Source organism: Eubalaena glacialis, chromosome 1 (assembly GCF_028564815.1).
Source record: "Eubalaena glacialis isolate mEubGla1 chromosome 1, mEubGla1.1.hap2.+ XY, whole genome shotgun sequence".
NCBI lineage: Eukaryota > Metazoa > Chordata > Mammalia > Artiodactyla > Balaenidae > Eubalaena > Eubalaena glacialis.
In genome coordinates, this window is record NC_083716.1 from 66,390,719 (window position 1) to 66,408,194 (window position 17,476).

General features: G+C 36.4%; 1 protein-coding gene across 8 annotated transcripts in view; it reads left to right on the forward strand.

Annotated features, from left to right (window-relative positions):
* HERC4 (HECT and RLD domain containing E3 ubiquitin protein ligase 4) overlaps positions 1-17,476 on the forward strand; it is a 131,182-nt gene that overhangs the window by 65,730 nt on the left and 47,976 nt on the right. For 5 of the 8 annotated variants that reach the window (XM_061197753.1, XM_061197767.1, XM_061197759.1 and 2 more), the window contains exons 9-14: positions 10,343-10,419; positions 11,015-11,139; positions 12,950-13,009; positions 13,154-13,265; positions 13,866-14,055; positions 15,408-15,580. In XM_061197753.1, the coding sequence (XP_061053736.1) occupies positions 10,343-10,419; positions 11,015-11,139; positions 12,950-13,009; positions 13,154-13,265; positions 13,866-14,055; positions 15,408-15,580 (737 nt within the window). Of the gene's footprint in view, positions 1-10,342; positions 10,420-11,014; positions 11,140-12,949; positions 13,010-13,153; positions 13,266-13,865; positions 14,056-15,407; positions 15,581-17,476 lie in introns of those variants that run through there. The other 3 variants (XM_061197791.1, XM_061197800.1, XM_061197810.1) reach the window with 3 other exon arrangements.

Sequence of the window (17,476 nt, forward strand, 5' to 3'; positions counted from 1 at the left end):
CTTATCGGTCATATCATTGCAAATATTTTCTGCCAATCAGTAGGTTGTCTTTTTGTTTTGTCAGTGATTTCCTTTGCTGTGCAAAAGCTTTTAAGTCTAATTAGGTCCCATTTGTTTATTTTTGCTTTTGTTTCCTTTGCCTTAGGAGACAGATCCAAAAAAATATTGCTACGATTTATGTCAAAGAGTGATCTGCCTGTTTTCTTCTAGGAGTTTTATGGTTTCCGGTCTTACATTTTGGTCTTTAATCCATGTTGATGGTTTCCTTTGCTGTGCAGAAGCTTTTTAGTGTGATGTAGTCCTACTTGTTTATTTTTGCTTTTGATACTTTTGGTGCTAAATCCAAAAAATCATCCTCAACACTGATGTCAGGGAGCTTACTGCCTATGTTTTCTTCTAGGAGTTTTATGATTTAGGTCATATATTTGTCTTTAGTCCATTTTGAGTTAGTTTTTTTTTTTTATAAATTTATTTATCATTTTTGGCTGGGTCAGGTCTTCGTTGCTGCGTGCGGGCTTTCTCTAGTTGTGGCAAGCGGGGCTACTCTTCGTTGTGGTGCGCGGGCTTCTCATTGCAGTGGCTTCTCTTGTTGAGGAGCACGGGCTCTAGGTGCGCGGGCTTCAGTAGTTGTGGCTTGCGGGCTCTAGAGTGCAGGCTCAGTAGTTGTGGCGCACGGGCTTAGTTGCTCCGCAGCACGTGGGATCTTCCTGGACCAGGGCTTGAACCCGTGTCCCCTGCATTGGCAGGTGGATTCTTAACCACTGTACTACCAGGGAAGCCCTTGAGTTAGTTTTTGTGTATGGTGTAAGATAGTGGTCCAGTTTCCTTCTTTTGCATGTGGCTGTCCAGTTTTCCCAGCACTATTCATTGAAAAGACTGTCCTTTTCCCACTGTGTATTCTTAGTTCCTTTGTCCTAAATAAATTGATCATATATGCATTGGTTTATTTCTGGGCTGTCTATTCTGTCCCATTGATCTATGTCTGTTTTTAATGCTGATACCATACTGTTTTGATTACTGTAGTGTTGTAATATAGTTCAACCCTGCCCTCACTCTTGGTTGTCTCTCAAATCTTTGTTAATGTCCAAACAGTCTATATTATTTTTAGTGGCTCTCAGTTAGTTGAGAATGTGCCAAGACCTGTCAGTATCCCAAAGGGGAGAATTTCAGCAATACCTAGATTCAGGCTGATTGATGCCAGACCCTCAGGCAGTGGCTTTTAAGTATGCAAATGTATATCGTCCTGTGGGACTGCAAGGGAAAGTCACACTGCTGCCAGAACTAGGCAACCTAGAGGTGTCCCTTGGGTGGCAGCTGTGAAAATCAAGGCACCAGCTAAGGGTACAAGCTCCTTTCCAGGAGATATTGGCAAGTTAAAGCAAGGTAGAGGGAGAGCGCAAAGGTGGCATCCACCAGCTTTTGTCCCCAAAGGTCACCTCAGTAGGTTGCTAGAGGTGTAGAAGCCTTAGGCCAAAGCTCCAGGACAAGCAGATAGGCCTTTTTCACAGAAAACTGGGGCATGTTTCTGTTTGTTGTTTGTGCTGTGCACTGGGGGTGGTAGCCAACCCAAACCAACCAGTTGTTACAGTCCCATGGGACCCAGGATACAAGCCCAGCTGTCCACCAGAACCAGGCAATCAAGGGGCATCAGTTAGGTGGCAACCACAAAAATGGGGGCACCAGATGGGAATACGAGCTCCCCTATGGAAGAAACGGATGTTCTGGAGTGCAGCAGAGGGATGGTGCAAAGATAGGGCCCTCCTTCTGAGATCTCTGAGAGGATTACAACAGGCCCTTTGATGTGGGTTTAATTAGAAGCCTGCCTCTTAGGCCAAAGCTGTATTAGATAAACTAATAAGCCTCTTCTACAGAAAGATTGGACACCTCAGTCTGTTGCCTCTTGCTGTGCCCTGGGGTGGTAGTCAGTTAAGAACTCTTTGTCCATTGGTTTTAGTCCTGTGGGACCCTTGAGCATAATCCCCCCGCTGGCTCTCAGACTCAGGTGATCTAGAGGTGTGCCCTGAATGGCAGCTGCAAAAATCAGGGCCTCAGAAGAGGATATAAGCTCCTTTCCGGGAGATACTGGCAAGCTGAAGGGAGAAGAGAAATGTTTTTTTTAACATTTCATTTCAGCGTACCAAAGCAGAGTTTACAAAATTGATGTGAATTAGATTACTTTAGAAGAAGGAGAAATGACTCTCTATAAGGGAGATCCAGAAAACAGAAAATTAAAGCAAAGTTAAACATTATGGATCTTGGATTGTCAGTTTCATAAAACTGCTTATCAACTTAAAAAAATGTATGAGAAATCCTAATGTAGTCCACTGGTTTCTTTTGAAAGTTCTCTAAGCCATGTCTCCTCAGAAGCCTGTACCCAAGTGTCTATTCTTTGACGTATAAGTGGTTTCAAATACCAGGTACAGTCCTTTTCACAGGGCTCTGAGACTATCCTTCTTTGTTGAAAGTACAAACTCTGGCCTGTAGCTTATAGGAAGGCCTTCAGACAAGCATCAGAATAAAACAAAAACTAGTCAATAGATGACAGAGGCTTAAAATGACTATGGCTTATTTATTATTGATAATTGTCAAGTGGAAAGATATGACGAGGGTTCATAATAAGAATAAATACAGTTGACAAGGAAATTTGGTTGTTTCTGTGACATGGAGAACACATTAGAGGCATGTTTTGGAGATACTGTGGTTTGGTTCCAGAATACCACAGTAAAGTGAGTCAGATAAAACGTTTGGTTTCTTGGTGCATGTAAAAGTTATGTTTACACTATTCTGTAGTCTATTAAGTGTGCAGTAGCATTCTTTCTTTTAAAAATGTACATATTATATCTTAATTAAAAATACTTCATTACTAAAAAATGCTAACAATCATCTGACAACACAAATCATCAATTGCCACAAATCAGCAATTTGTAAAAACCACAATATCTATGAAGCACAATAAAGCGAGTTATGCCTGTATTCCAAAAAGGTTTTTAAACAAGAATGTTTCTAAAGATGATGATTAAGCCTAGTCTCAAAGAAGTCAGTGATTCCTTACATCTGATTTATGAATATGAATGAGTATAACTTTTTACAGTTGAAAAAAATCTTGAGATATAATATAATCCTGAGACCTAATGTACCAGGAATAACACCAAGAATATCAAGTAAAGAGATTCAGTAAGTCAGGGATCAAGTTTAGACATGTATATTTTTATAAAACGCCATTTGAAAATCACTGGCCTAGAAGATGATAGATGTGAATAAAATAAAGGTTCAATAATAACTGAAATTGGGGGAAAAAAAACTGAAATTAGGACAGACAGCACTGTACCGCCAGAACTTTTATAAAAACAGGAAAACTTGACAGAACTATTTCATAAGAGTTTTGAATAATGTTTCCCTTCATATTTAAACATATGGAAAGCAAGGACATTGATGAATCTCCATGGACTTCTCGTAAAACACTTTTTGAAATATATTAATTTTTGAAATTTTTATATTAATTATATTTACCATATAAATTAGAAATTTTTATAGTAATTACATTTTTGAAATATCTTTATTAATTTAGAGAGGTGAAATATTTATATTAATTACTTTTACCGTATAAATTTAACCTAGGGAAGGTTAAGTGTCTTCTGATTTGACAACTCTTCCCATGCAACTCTTATAATACTAACACATCAAATAAACTTAATTATTTCTAGCATCACTACTTATATGTTGAAAGAACAAATCATTGTGATTCTCCATAGCCTCTCTGGGAAATCTCAAAGATATTTTCACTAACACATAGAAGGTATCTTGGAAGTTTTATTTTTCTAAGTTTAGGATCTGATTCGGGGAAGTGTGTTAGTTTGCTAGGGCTGCCATAACAAAATACCACGGACTGGGTGGCTTAAACAGCAGAAATTTATTTTCTCACAGTTCCGGAAGCTACAAGTCTAAGATCATTCTTTTAGCAGGTTTGGTTTCTTCTGAAGCCTTGGCTCGCAAATGGCTACCTTCTTGCTGTGTCCTCATGTGACCTTTTCTCTGTTTGTGTGCGTTGCTGGTGTCTCTTCCTGTTCTTATAAGGACAGCAGGCATATTGGATTAGGGCCCCACCCTAACAGCCTCATTTTACCTTAATCACCTCTCTAAAGGTCCTATCTCCAAATACAGTCATATTCCGAGGTACTGAGGCTTACAGCTTCAACATATGAATTTGGGGGCGGGGGTGGACACAATTCAGCCCATAACAGGAAGACAAAAATTATTAAAAGATGTAACCTTTGATGCTTGAGAAATAATACTTGGTTACCTATTTTACTGAAGTGACAATAAAACATTTCAAAATAAATGTAAATGGTAATATGATTGAAAAGAACTTTAGCTTATTCATAAGTGAGGAGTCTTTGTTCTCTTTTTTTCCACTTAAATAATGAAAAACAAAATCAACATCAAGTATAGAAAATTATTCTAGTAAGACACAGAATTTTTGCTCTTTGACAGATTACACAAAAGTAAAAAAGTAACATAGGTGAAGGCATGGGAGCATACCCTTCAAAATTGAGTGAACTTTGCTAAGATTTTAACATATTGTATAGCTTCTTTCAGAATCAAGTATAAACCAAGGAAAATAAAATTCACTTACCATGTTGTGTCTTCAGTTATGTTCTTCCGTATTGTGGAACAAGCTGATAGTTGCTCAAGGACAGTGGTATTGTCTCAGAGGGTTCATGAGGTCAAAATGACTTTCATGTTAGTACTGTTATCTGTGTTAACATGCAGTGCCTTTGTTCTTGTTCATTTTCAGATAAGTCTATGAGTATTTTTAAAATTTCTTAATTTTCAGTTCTGATGTGGTATGTATTAGTGCTTTTAAGCCCTTTGGGGTCCTGAATAAGTCGTAAGAGTGTAAAGGGATTCAGAGATCATCAAAAAACTACTTTTCCTTGTAAGTCAAAGGCACATACATAGTTGTATCTCTGTCAGTATTGCTCCTAAATAGAAGTACACTTTACAGAATTGTAAATAGCTCAAACTCATCATTTAGGTAGATAAGTGTCTGAAGAGTGCCCTAATCAAGACTCAGTAAATGGGGGGTGGGAGTGGGGGAGGGTGCGTGGGCAGGGGAGCCTATTTCAAAATTTTCTGTTTTTCCTGACAGTGTATTTTGTAGAGAATAAGGAGGTGAACTAGCCCTCCTAGATATGACAACATATACTATAAAACTGTAACAGTTAAATCAGATTATTGGTATACATATAGACTTTTTTGTGTGTTTTTTAATTTATTATTTGGCTGCGTTGGGTCTTCATTACTGCCCGCGGGCTTTCTCTAGTTGTGGTGAGTGGGGGCTATTCTTTGTTGCGGTGCGCGGGCTTCTCGTTGCGGTGGCTTCTCTTGTTGCGGAGCACGGGCTCTAGGTGTGCGGGCTTCAGTAGTTGTGGCATGTGGACTCAGTAGTTGTGGCTCGCAGACTGTAGAGCGCAAGCTCAGTAGTTGTGGCACACGGGCTTAGTTGCTCTGTGGCGTGTGGGATCTTCCCGGACCAGGAACCCGTGTCCCCTGCATTGGCAGGAGGATTCTTGACCCCTGCACCACCAGGGAAGTCCCTAGACATTTAGATTATTATAGCTTAGTGGAAATCCGGGGGTGGGAGGGGAATCCATGTGTTGCCATTATTGTTGGGTTGGCCAAAAAGTTCGTTTGGTTTCCCGTAAGCTGGCTCTAGTAGCGCTTAGTTGTCTTTTACTTCATTTGAAACAATTTTGTTAGATTGTATTATGACAGCTGTCATATCAGTGTGCATTAAAAAAAGACTTATCAAAATTGGTGAATTTTTGTGCAGCCATTTTAATATTGAAGATGAAAAAAAAAGTAACTTTTTTGGCATATTATGCTTTATTATTTCAAGAAGGGTAAAAATGCAACTGAAACGCAAAGAAAAGATTTGTGCAGTGTATGGAGAAGGTGCTGGGACTGATCGAACGTGTCAAAAGTGGTTTGTGAAGTTTTGTGCTGGAGATTTCTTGTTGGACGATGTTCCACGGTCCGGTAGACCAGTTGAAGTTGATAGCGGTCAAATTGAGACATTAATTGAGAACAATCAACGTTATACCATGCAGGAGATAGCCAACATACTCAAAATATCCAAATCAAGCATCAAAAATCATTTGCACCAGCTTGGTTATGTTAATCGCTTTGGTGTTTGGGTTCCACATAAGTTAAGTGAAAAAAAACCTTCTTGATCGTATTTCTGCATGCAAATCTCTCCTTAAGCGTGATGAAAACATTCCATTTTTAAAATAAATTGTGATGGGTGATGAAAAATGGACACTGTACAATAATGTGGAACAGAAGAGATCATGGGGCAAGCGAAATGAACCACCACCAACCACACCAAAGGCTGGTCGTCAAAGAAGGGATGTTGTGTATATGGTGGGATTGGAAGGGAGTCCTCTATTATGAGCTCCTTCTGGAAAACCAAACGATTAATTCCAGCAAGTACTGCTCCCAATTAGACCAACTGAAAGCAGCACTTGACGAATAGTGTCTGGAATTAGTCAACAGAAAACGCATAATCTTCCTTCAGGATAATGCAGGATAATGCACATGTGTCTTTGATGACCAGGCAAAAACTGTTACAGCTTGGCTGGGAAGTTCTGATTCATCCGCCGTATTCACCAGACATTGCACCTTCGGATTTCCATTTATTTCGGTCTTTACAAAATTCTTTTAATGGAAAATATTTCAATTCCCTGGAAGACTGTAAATGGCACCTGGGACAGTTCTTTGATCAAAAAGATAAAAGGTTTTGGGAAGATGGAATTATGAAGTTGCCTGAAAAATGGCAGAAGGTAGTGGAACAAAACGGTGAATATGTTGTTGAATAAAGTTCTTGGTGAAAATGAAAAATGTCTTTTATTTTTACTTAGAAACCGAAGGAACTTTTTGGCCAACCCAGTATATAGGTTTTGTTCAAACTCCAGTTGATTGGCAGGGGCTCTTGGAGTTATAGGAAGGACTATATGAAGTGGAAGTTATGAGAAGGACTTTGAGAACACTTTCGGGATGGAGGAGAGTGCCGAAGTTGTTTAGTGTTGTGTGTTATAGGTAGAAGAGGTGTAGTGTCTCTTCATAACTTTAAAACAGGGCATCACTAATATGTGGAGAAGGGGAAAGAATTACTCAAAACATGAAAATTGGGAGGAAAATGTCAGTTTAGATCCTAACCTAACAGTATACACTAAAATAAATTATAGATGGATTAAAGTTAAATGTAAAAGAGTTCTTAAGAAAATAATTCTATAATTTGAGGATGGGAAAAACCTTTCTTACCATTATGGCAGTGAAAGTCATCATTAAGAAAGAGAGCAACTTCCCTGGTGGTCCAGTGGCTAAGGCTCCGCACTCCCAACGCAGGGGGCCCGGGTTCGATCCCTTGTCAGGGAACTAGATCCCACATGCTGCAGCGAAGATCCCGCGTGCTGCAACTAAGACCCAATGCAGCCAAATAAATAAATAAATATTTTTTAAAAAGAAACCCACTTTCTCTTTAAAAAAAAAAAAAAAAAGAATGAGATAAATACATTTGATTTAATGGAAAAAGAAACTTGTGAGTCAAAATTAAATAATTATTTAGAAAAAATGTTTGTAACGAATATAACCTGAGGTTAGTAGCCTGAATATCCAAAGTGCTCATACATATTGGTGTGTAAGACAGTAAGACACCTAATAAATGAATAAGACAAACATTTAGACATGTAATAGATAAAGGAAGTTAACGGAAATTCCCATTGAGGAAGTCCATGTTACTAAGAAACATGTAAAAATTATAATCAAATAAATACAAATTCAAAAAGCCAGACGATAGTAAATAAATGGAAAAGAACAGCATTAGTCTTTCCTATTACAGGTTAATGAACTATGTGGTAGATAGGGAGAAGCTAATGGTCCAACCACAAGATGAGGAAGTAATATTAGTGTATCATTTTTCAACCCACAGTGAATTAATGGTCTAAGCATTGGGCATCAATGGTTACTAACATCACAAAAAGGAGCCCAACTACACATTATGTGCTTACTGATGGAAGAACAGCCCCTTCCACCACCATGTAATAGTTTTGTCAAAATAATTGACTTATTAATCTAATTAAATCCTCTCTAGATCCAACTACCAATTTACAGGAAATACAGAAGACTGAGAGAAATGTTAGGAGAATCCTTGAGGATATAATCAGCAAAATCCAATCTGCAGGAAGCTGTGTAGGACAAATGACTAGGTTTCACAGACTTTTTTACAGTAGTAATTAAAAGGAAATTAAGGAAAATAATTTTTGGTGCCCTACTCACAGCCCCCAGAAACCCATTCATGTACTATAGATTAGTCATCCGTTTACTTGATGATTATTTAAAGAAGGCAGAATCACCTTTTAGGAACAAACGAATAACATCCTGCTAAATCTTTTGAGGAAGTGCATGACTTCGTGTAGACTTGTGAGGATGATGTAGAGAAAAGATTTTAAGTTGAATGATTGGTTTATTTAATATTTTAGATTTACCCTTTTAATCTGTTCTTAAAAATTTTTGGCCTTAGGGCAGTCTTGTTGTGGAAAATTTGGTCATATTAATGTTCTGATCTCTGAAGCTCTTATTATTAGTATTTTCTAAGCTAGATAATTTTTTATATTATATATTCATATTAAATATTTACTGAGTTCTTTTACAAATAAAACATTGTGCTTGGCAGTAGGGAATGATCAAGAAAATTAAGATGTGGTCCCTTCCTTAAGAATTTATAATTCTGTAGCAGTGGTGGTCACAAATAATACAAGGTGAAGAATTAGTCAACTAAAGAGTGGGGGGTCAGCAGTAGGAACACAGCAATGGATTATATTTGGAAATAACTAGCCTTAAGTTACATTGTGGAGCTATGGTGTTTTGGTATGTGATACTTCTAAATACTAGGCTAGCGGTATTTTTGATAATAGATACTCTTTCTATTTTGAGGTACAGGAGAGGAGAAAAAGGAAGAGGCTTTGAATATCTTTTTATAAAGGCACTTGATTGAAACGAAATTGAGTTATTTGTAGTGAGGTGGATGGACCTAGAGTCTGTCATACAGAGTGAAGTAAGTCAGAAAGAGAAAAACAAATACCGTATGCTAACACATATGTATGGAATCTAAAAAAAAAAAAAAAAGGTTCTGATGAACCTAGGGGCAGGACAGGAATAAAGCCGCAGATGTAGAGAATGGACTTGAGGACACAGGGAGGGGGAAGGGTAAGCTGGGACGAAGTGAGAGAGTAGCATTGACATATATACACTACCAAATGTAAAATAGATACTTAGTGGGAAGCAGCTGCATCTCACGGGGAGATCAGCTCGGTGCTTTGTGACCACCTAGAGGGGTGGGATAGGGAAGGGTGGGAGGGAGACGCAAGAGGGAGAGGATATGGGGATATATGTATACATGTAGCTGATTCACTTTGTTATACAGCAGAAACTAACAACATTGTAAAGCAATTATACTCCAATAAAGATGTTAAAAAAAAAAAGAAACAAACTTTTAAAGAAAAATAAACACCACAATAAAACACAAAACTTGAAAAAAAAGGCACTTTATTGTTCCTTCTTTACTTCTACTAAATTTGCGTATTAACTTTTATGTTTTTGGACCTGATTTGGGTGTTATTGATAAATAGTTGTTAACAAAGAGCTATGTGTGTCATCTTACTTTTGTACAACTATATTGAAAGAGAAAATAATTTTACATTATGAATTTTGCATTACTCAAGAAGATTTAACATATACTTGTTTGTTGTCATTCTTTTTAAAAGTAAATATTCCCTTTTTTTTTTTTTTTTGGCTGTACCCTGCGAGGCTTATGGGATCTTAGTTGCCCGACCAGGGATTGAACCCAGGCCACAAGCAGTGAAAACGCCAAGTCCTAACCACTGGACCACCAGGGAATTCCCCAAAATGAATATTCTTATTTTTTATTTTCTTCTGAGCTATCTTCTATACCTTTCATTCAATTTTTACACCATCTTCAGTTTAAAATATATTGAGATAATAAAGGTCTAGACTAGAAAATGCCATTTTTTGGTGAGCAGGTCAAAAGAAAGACTTGTAAAACTTATCAAATGCTTGTTGTGCTTGTGGGATCATTAACATTTGTCACTTGGTCAGTATCATCTCCATAGCAGTCAGAACATTCTCAGTCATTTTGTATCATTGAGCCCATGATCGGGAGGTCTCATTAAGTTAGATGATTAAGAGAAAATCCAGTAGCATATTTGATGCTCTGAAAAATGCATATAAATCTTGAATGTTTTATATTTTATTTTTATTACAGATTCTGAAGAATATTTCTGTGTAAAAAGAATTTTCTCAGGTGGAGATCAAAGCTTTTCACATTACTCTAATCCCCAGGTAATAGTAATCATATAAATAATTACTAAGCTCAGATAATTTAGAAGTTGTTTTTAAACCCATATTAATGTTCTTTATATGTTACAAAGTAATTGCCTTAATGTTTTTTTTCCTCGGGTCTACAAAATTTTTCGGATCCATTTGATAAGTTTTTTTTTTTTTCTTTATTTTTGGCTGCTTTGGGTCTTTGTTGCTGCACGTGGGGTTTCTCTAGTTGCAGCGAGCGGGGCTACTCTTCGTTGTGGTGCACAGGCTTCTCATTGCAGTGGCTTCTCTTTGTTGCAGAGCATGGGCTGTAGGTGCGCGGGCTTCAATAGTTGTGGCTCGCGGGCTCTAGAGCGCAGTCTCAGTAGTTGTGGCACACGGGCTTAGTTGCTCCGCAGCATGTGGGATCTTCCCAGACCAGGGCTCGAGCCTGTGTCCCCTGCATTGGCAGGCGGATTCCTAACCACTGTGCCACCAGGGAAATACCCATTTGATAAGTTTTTGTTCCAAGTGTTTAGTAGAGATTAACTTCCAAATACATGTGGAGGCGTGTCTTGGTTTATATATAATATCTCTTCCCTCTGACTCATCTACTTATTTTAAAATTTAGAACTGTGGGCCACCAGATGACTTTAGATATCCTAATCCTTCGAAGCAGATCTGGACTGTGAATGAAGCTCTAATTCAAAAATGGCTGAGCTACCCCTCTGGAAGATTTCCTGTAGAGATAGCCAAGTAAGAAAAATATTTTATCTACACAAAGTCTCTTAACTCCATGGTAGAGGAACCTGTACTTAGGAGTTTTTATTTAAATAAATATTTCATTAAATATCATTTACTGAATGGTTTATATACAAAAGTGTAATTGTCTAGAATTTCTGTAATAGTGAATACTTCAGGAGATCTCATTTAGATGTTTATAAGTTACAGTTCTTTCATATACATAATGATATATTAAATGATACCATAAAATATTAAATATAGCCACTTTAGGATTGGGTTTGCAAAAATGTTCCTTCTAGCTTCATAGTGGTCACTGTCTTTTAACTTCTATATTCCATGGAAGAGTTGAGTATTTCTTCTTTCTTGAATATTTTTCTTGAAGATGGACTTGTTTAGTACTTAAAGTTTTTGTTGTTGTTGAAGGTGGTGTAGGTATTTGGGATGAGGGGCTATAGCTGATCAGCTGTTTTTTAATTCTAAATTATTTTCCCAAACTAAAATTTTTCTTAAAAGCCTGAAGAGTAGTCTTCAGAAAAATAACATTCCAGATTAGATTTACCACCATGTGGAATTAAGAAAGTTAAATGTGCATGTTTATATAAAAAATTTTTTTAGGAACATCAGATTTATTTTATGAATCAGAGGACGGTAGTAATGTTTGAGAGAGTAATAAAGAGATAAACAGTAATACCTTTATCAAGATTTACTTAATCTTTAGTAATTTATAGAATTCTGATTTATTTATTTATTTATTTATTTTAAAAAGAGATTGGAGTTTATTTATTTATTTATTTTTGGCTGTGTTGGGTCTTCATTTCCGTGCGAGGGCTTTCTCTAGTTGCGGTAAGCGGGGGCCACTCCTCGTCGCGGTGCGTGGGCCTCTCACTGTCACGGCCTCTCTTGTTGTGGAGCGCAGGCTCAGTAGTTGTGGCTCACGGGCCCAGTTGCTCCGCAGCATGTGGGATCTTCCCGGACCAGGGCTTGAACCCGTGTCCCCTGCATTGGCAGGCAGATTCTCAACCACTGCGCCACCAGGGAAGCCCAAGAATTCTGATTTATTTTGAATGTTGGTTGGAGGAATGCTCTGTAGCATTAAATACTACATTTTATTTTTTATTAAATAATAAAGGTGATGTGGATTTTATCCACATACATAATAAATAAATAAATAAAAGGTGATTTTATTTTTTATTAAAAAATAAAGATGATGAATGGATAAAGAAGATGTGGCACATATATACAATGGAATATTACTCAGCCATAAAAAGGAACAAAATTGAGTTATTTGTAGTGAGGTGGATGGACCTAGAGTCTGTCATACAGAGTGAAGTAAGTCAGAAAGAGAAAAACAAATACTGTATGCTAATGTATATATACGGAATCTAAAAAAAAAAAAAAAAGGGTACGGATGAACCTAGTTGCAGGGCAGGAATAAAGAGGTAGACATACAGAATGGACTTGAGGACATGGGGTGGGAGGGGGAAGCTGGGGCGAAGTGAGAGTAGCATCGACATATATACCCTACCGAATGTAAAATAGTTGGCTGGTGGGAAGCAGCAGCATAGCACAGGGAGATCGGCTTGGTGCTTTGCGATGACCTAGAGGGGTGGGATAGGGAGGAGGGAAGGGAGGCTCAAGAGGGAGGGGATATGGGGACATGTGTATGCATATGGCTGATTCGCTTTGTTTTGCAACAGAAACTAACACAGTATTGTGAAGCAATTATACTCCAATAAAGATCTATTAAAAAAAGAAAAAACACCAAAGGTGAACAATTAGATTTCTCATTTTGTGATTTTGTGATTTTTAAATTTCTTTTTAGTGAAATAGATGGAACGTTTTCTTCGTCTGGTTGTCTAAATGGAAGTTTTTTAGCTGTTAGGTGAGTGACAATTCTTTGGTATACTGAATTTTTCAAATTTATTATATTAAATAATGTCATATTAAAAAGAAGTGAAAAAATTTTGAAGTTGCATTTTATTATTTTCTCTCTCTCTCTCTCTCTCTCTCTCTCTTTTTTAAATAGCAATGATGATCACTATAGAACAGGCATCAGATTTTCAGGGGTTGATATGAATGCTGCTAGGCTTTTATTCCACAAACTTATACAACCTGATCATCCTCAGATATCTCAGCAGGTTTGTTTTTAAAGTATTTTATATTTGTATTATGTAGCCTGTTGAGTTTTTTATTCCATGTTTTTTTATATGTTTGTGGCCTAATTAACTTTACAGTTTCATACACTTTATTAAGATGTCTGTATAATTTTATTTAATATACTAATATAATATACTAATTATTTAATATACTAATATAATGTCTGTATAATTTTATTTAATATACTAATATAAGAATTAAAATAGGGTATTATTTTAAACTGTTTGTAATGTAGCTGTCAAATATCTGAAAATCTTTCCAGATGTTCAGAGCAGACTCTTAATTACTTAATATTACCATGTTGGTTAAGTCTGTATAACTATAGATGTAGAGAGTTTAAATTGAGATATAAATATCTTATATGCAAGATTTTTAAAATTCTCTTAGCACTGCTTAGGCATTAATTTTCATTGTGCTCCAAGTACATTCATTGATTCATTGTAAGATGGTTTCTTTTTCTTTTTTTTTTTTTCCCTTCACCGTTTCACGTTTGCTGTAGTATAAGGTTTTCTTTTTCTTTCTTTTTTTGGAATATGCATTCATTTTAAATGAAGTAGGTTTTACTTTTTGTCAAAATATAGGTGGCAGCTAGCTTGGAAAAGAATCTTATTCCTAAACTGACTAGCTCCTTACCTGATGTTGAAGCATTGAGATTTTATCTTACTCTACCAGAATGTCCCCTGATGAGTGATTCCAACAATTTCACCACAATAGCAATTCCCTTTGGTACAGCTCTTGTGAACCTAGAAAAGGCACCACTGAAAGTACTTGGTAAGAATTTTAATACTTTTTTTTTTTTACAACCTTTTCTCTTTAAATGAAAATGCTCATAACTTCTTCTTTGCTGTTTGAAATTTTGCTACCCTGCTTATTTTGACATTGTCTTAAGGTGAGATAAACCTGTTTTTCAGTTTGTTGCTTTTTGCTAGTCATCTGATGCTAGTTGTTAGAGTTGGAGGCAAAGCATGTTAAATATTAAAATTTTAATCGAGCAGAACAGCAGAGACAGTATCAGGAAAGATAAAAACTGTTTTTCGTATTTGCCTTCCTCATCCCCTCCAGAGTGATCTTACTGTTAAAGAAGTAAAGGAGGAGGAACAATTAAAACTGAACAAACATGGGTATTAAATCCTCCTTGAACTTTATTAACCCTTTGCCTTGTATTTCCCTTACTTGCTAATTTTCTAATGTCTCTGCATGTAGGTGAGATTCCACCGTTTATTTGATCTTATTCCTCTGGGTTTTTGGCCTAAACTTTCCTCACTTTAATTTTTCTAATTGTATACATTTCATCTCTATCTGCTGGCCATTAGTTTGCCTGCTACATTTAGTAGCAGTGCTTTCCTTCTTAATAGTATTTGTTAGGTATGTGAATCTGAGATACATAAGAGTAATAAAATCAGTACAAGAAGTTTTAGGCTGAGGGTGAACAGAGGAAGCAACAAGCAAGGGGTAGAATCCTGGAATCTGAGGGAATTAGCCAGTGGTTAGAAGAATGAAGCAGGGACTCACAAGCATACTGCTTCCATGTTGTCAGAAGTTTTTGTATTCCTTTCTGTCTGCTGCATAAGATTGTCATATTTGTAGTTAATAACTACAAATAGTGAACGTGGGGAAGGACCGACATGGTATACTTTACATTGTTCAGTTTCTGTATTTGATTTTCAGGAGTACCTTGCATTTTTAGGATGGTGCTTCACAATATTTCAACTTTATGTTATGTAAGTTGAAAGATAAAAGTTGGAGAGATCTTTAAATATTGGAGCAATACAGTTTTAAAAGTGTTTTGTTTGAAAATTAAAATCCTAATTTCCAAAGCACTTTTTAACAAGTGGTCTTAATACTAGGTATTAAGTTTTTAATGTAGCTTAGGAAACCAAGAATGTAAATTCAATAGACCTTTCTTACTTTATTTTTGCTTTTGAGAGCTTTTAGAACCGTATTCTTTAACTTGAGGGTGGGGTGGTATCTATAAACCCTAGAAATGTTACGTAAAATACCATATTATGTGTATCTTCCTGAGGTTTTCAAAGGGTTAAGAGCCACTGCTTTCGAAAAAAAGTATGATTTTGAAAATTGTGACTTGTTAAATTTTATTTTGTGTGTTCACCCTTTAATAACAGAAAACTGGTGGTCAGTACTTGAACCTCCACTATTCCTCAAGATTGTAGAACTTTTTAAGGAGGTTGTGGTACATCTTTTGAAACTCTACAAGATCGGCATTCCCCCTTCTGAAAGAAGAATTTTCAACAGTTTTCTTCATACTGCATTAAAGGTTTTAGAAATATTACATAGGGTATGTCCAATAGTCCGTTTATTTTCCTCTCTCCCCATTGCCACTAACAGACTGATGATGTTTATTTTAACATGAATATATTACAGAATTAGATTGACATAAAAGATATTATAGGAATTTGGAGAAGTTATCTAAATTTTCCTTTAAAAGAAAGAATATATCTATACTTTAGAGCTTTGGTCTTATTTGACTTTGTTAGGCATTTATGGATAACTTGTCTGTAGTTGGGCAGAACAATAGCATACTAATGAATTAGATTCTCCTTATGTTTTTTTTGAAGAACATGATTTGTTAGTTTAAATAATACGCTTTTTGTTATTTATTGATGGTTATAATATGAACGAGATTTCATCCTAGTTGTGATTTTGAACATTTAAACTCATGTTCCTTTTGCTGTTGGGTACTAATAGCTTCAATCAAAGTACAATCTTTGAAACAGATCACTAACTTGAAATTGGAACCATATATAATTCATTAATTTGCCTATTGTTCTTTCCTGCCCTTCTTCCCAGTGGAAGAAATAGTCCCCTTTACACTTGTAGCAGTTCAAAGTTATATGAAGAAGTAGAGTCTCAGCTGTTTAATTAAAGATGGATTTGAGACATCCCTGACAGCTGGTAGGTATATCTCTGTTGTGCCATTTGGTATTTTTAAGATGCTATTTTGGGAGACATGACCTAAGGGAGAAGGATATGTTTCTAGCCTCTAGAATGACTGAAAAACCCATATGAACCTTTAATCTTTAGTTTCCTCCCCTTAACAGCTTCTTTAGTGTTTTCACACCCTTCTTGCCTGGTACTAAGGTAAATGATAAAGGGTAAAGGAGATAAGTCCTTCTGTTCTCTGTAAGAAAGAGCCCTTATGGACCATTGATTTTTCCCTTTTTATTCTTTTAATGAAGTTCCTGGGTACTTTCTCAACTACTTCTTGAACTTTTTTCTTTTGTATTTAGTATGTCTAAGCTCTCTAGAAAAACAAGTCATTTCTCTTATTATAACTGAAGATATGATAGCCATTTTTTTCGTAAGGGGAAATAAGTCATTCTTATGTTTGCCTTTCCCAGTCAAAGGCTTTCTTGCAGCACTTTAGGGTTAACTGGATTCTGCAGTAAACTGCTATTAAGATCTTCTGTTGTCATGGAATGGGTCTCTACTTTTCTTTATGCCTTTTGTCTAGGATTCAAGAGGTTGATTAGATTCTTTCTTTCCTCTGGACTCTCTTTTCCTACTACTTCAGTGACCCATCGTTTGTCAACAGGACCCTCTTCCCAAATAATTATTCATCCCCCCCCCTTTCTTATCTGCATTACCTCTTAAAAAAATTCTTTTTTCCCTTAGCTGTGTCTTTTTCCACAAATGAAAGTGAGGGAAGGAGAAGCGGAGGAGAAAATTGAACCTTTTGTCTTTCATAATTACAGACAGAACTTGAGCAAGTAATTTATGTGCCTGGCTCAGAAGCCTCAGTCTCTGTTGAGGAGAACCCTATGGGGTTCCAGCTCCAGAGACCTTTTTGATGGAGCCATGCTAGAACTAGGATCCTAAATTATTGCTAGCTGAAAGGAAAGGAAAATAATGTAACAGTGGCCAAGATTAGAAACCTCCATTGTACACTAATTCGTGTGAGCACTTTACTTATATCCCTCATTTAACTTTTTAAACTCTTTACAGTTATATTTTGTCCCTTAATCTGAGTATCAAAGGTCATAAACCAGTAAGTAGCAGAGTTGAAATACAAATCCAAATTGACTTCCAAAGTCCCTGCTGTTTCTAATGTACTTCTGTATCAGCAGATATAGTAATATAATATGTTTAGATGGTTCTTTGCTTTTATTTTATGCCCCTAGATCTAGAGGCTTATACTTCAGATTACAGATAGCATTGTATTGTTAAAAAAGAC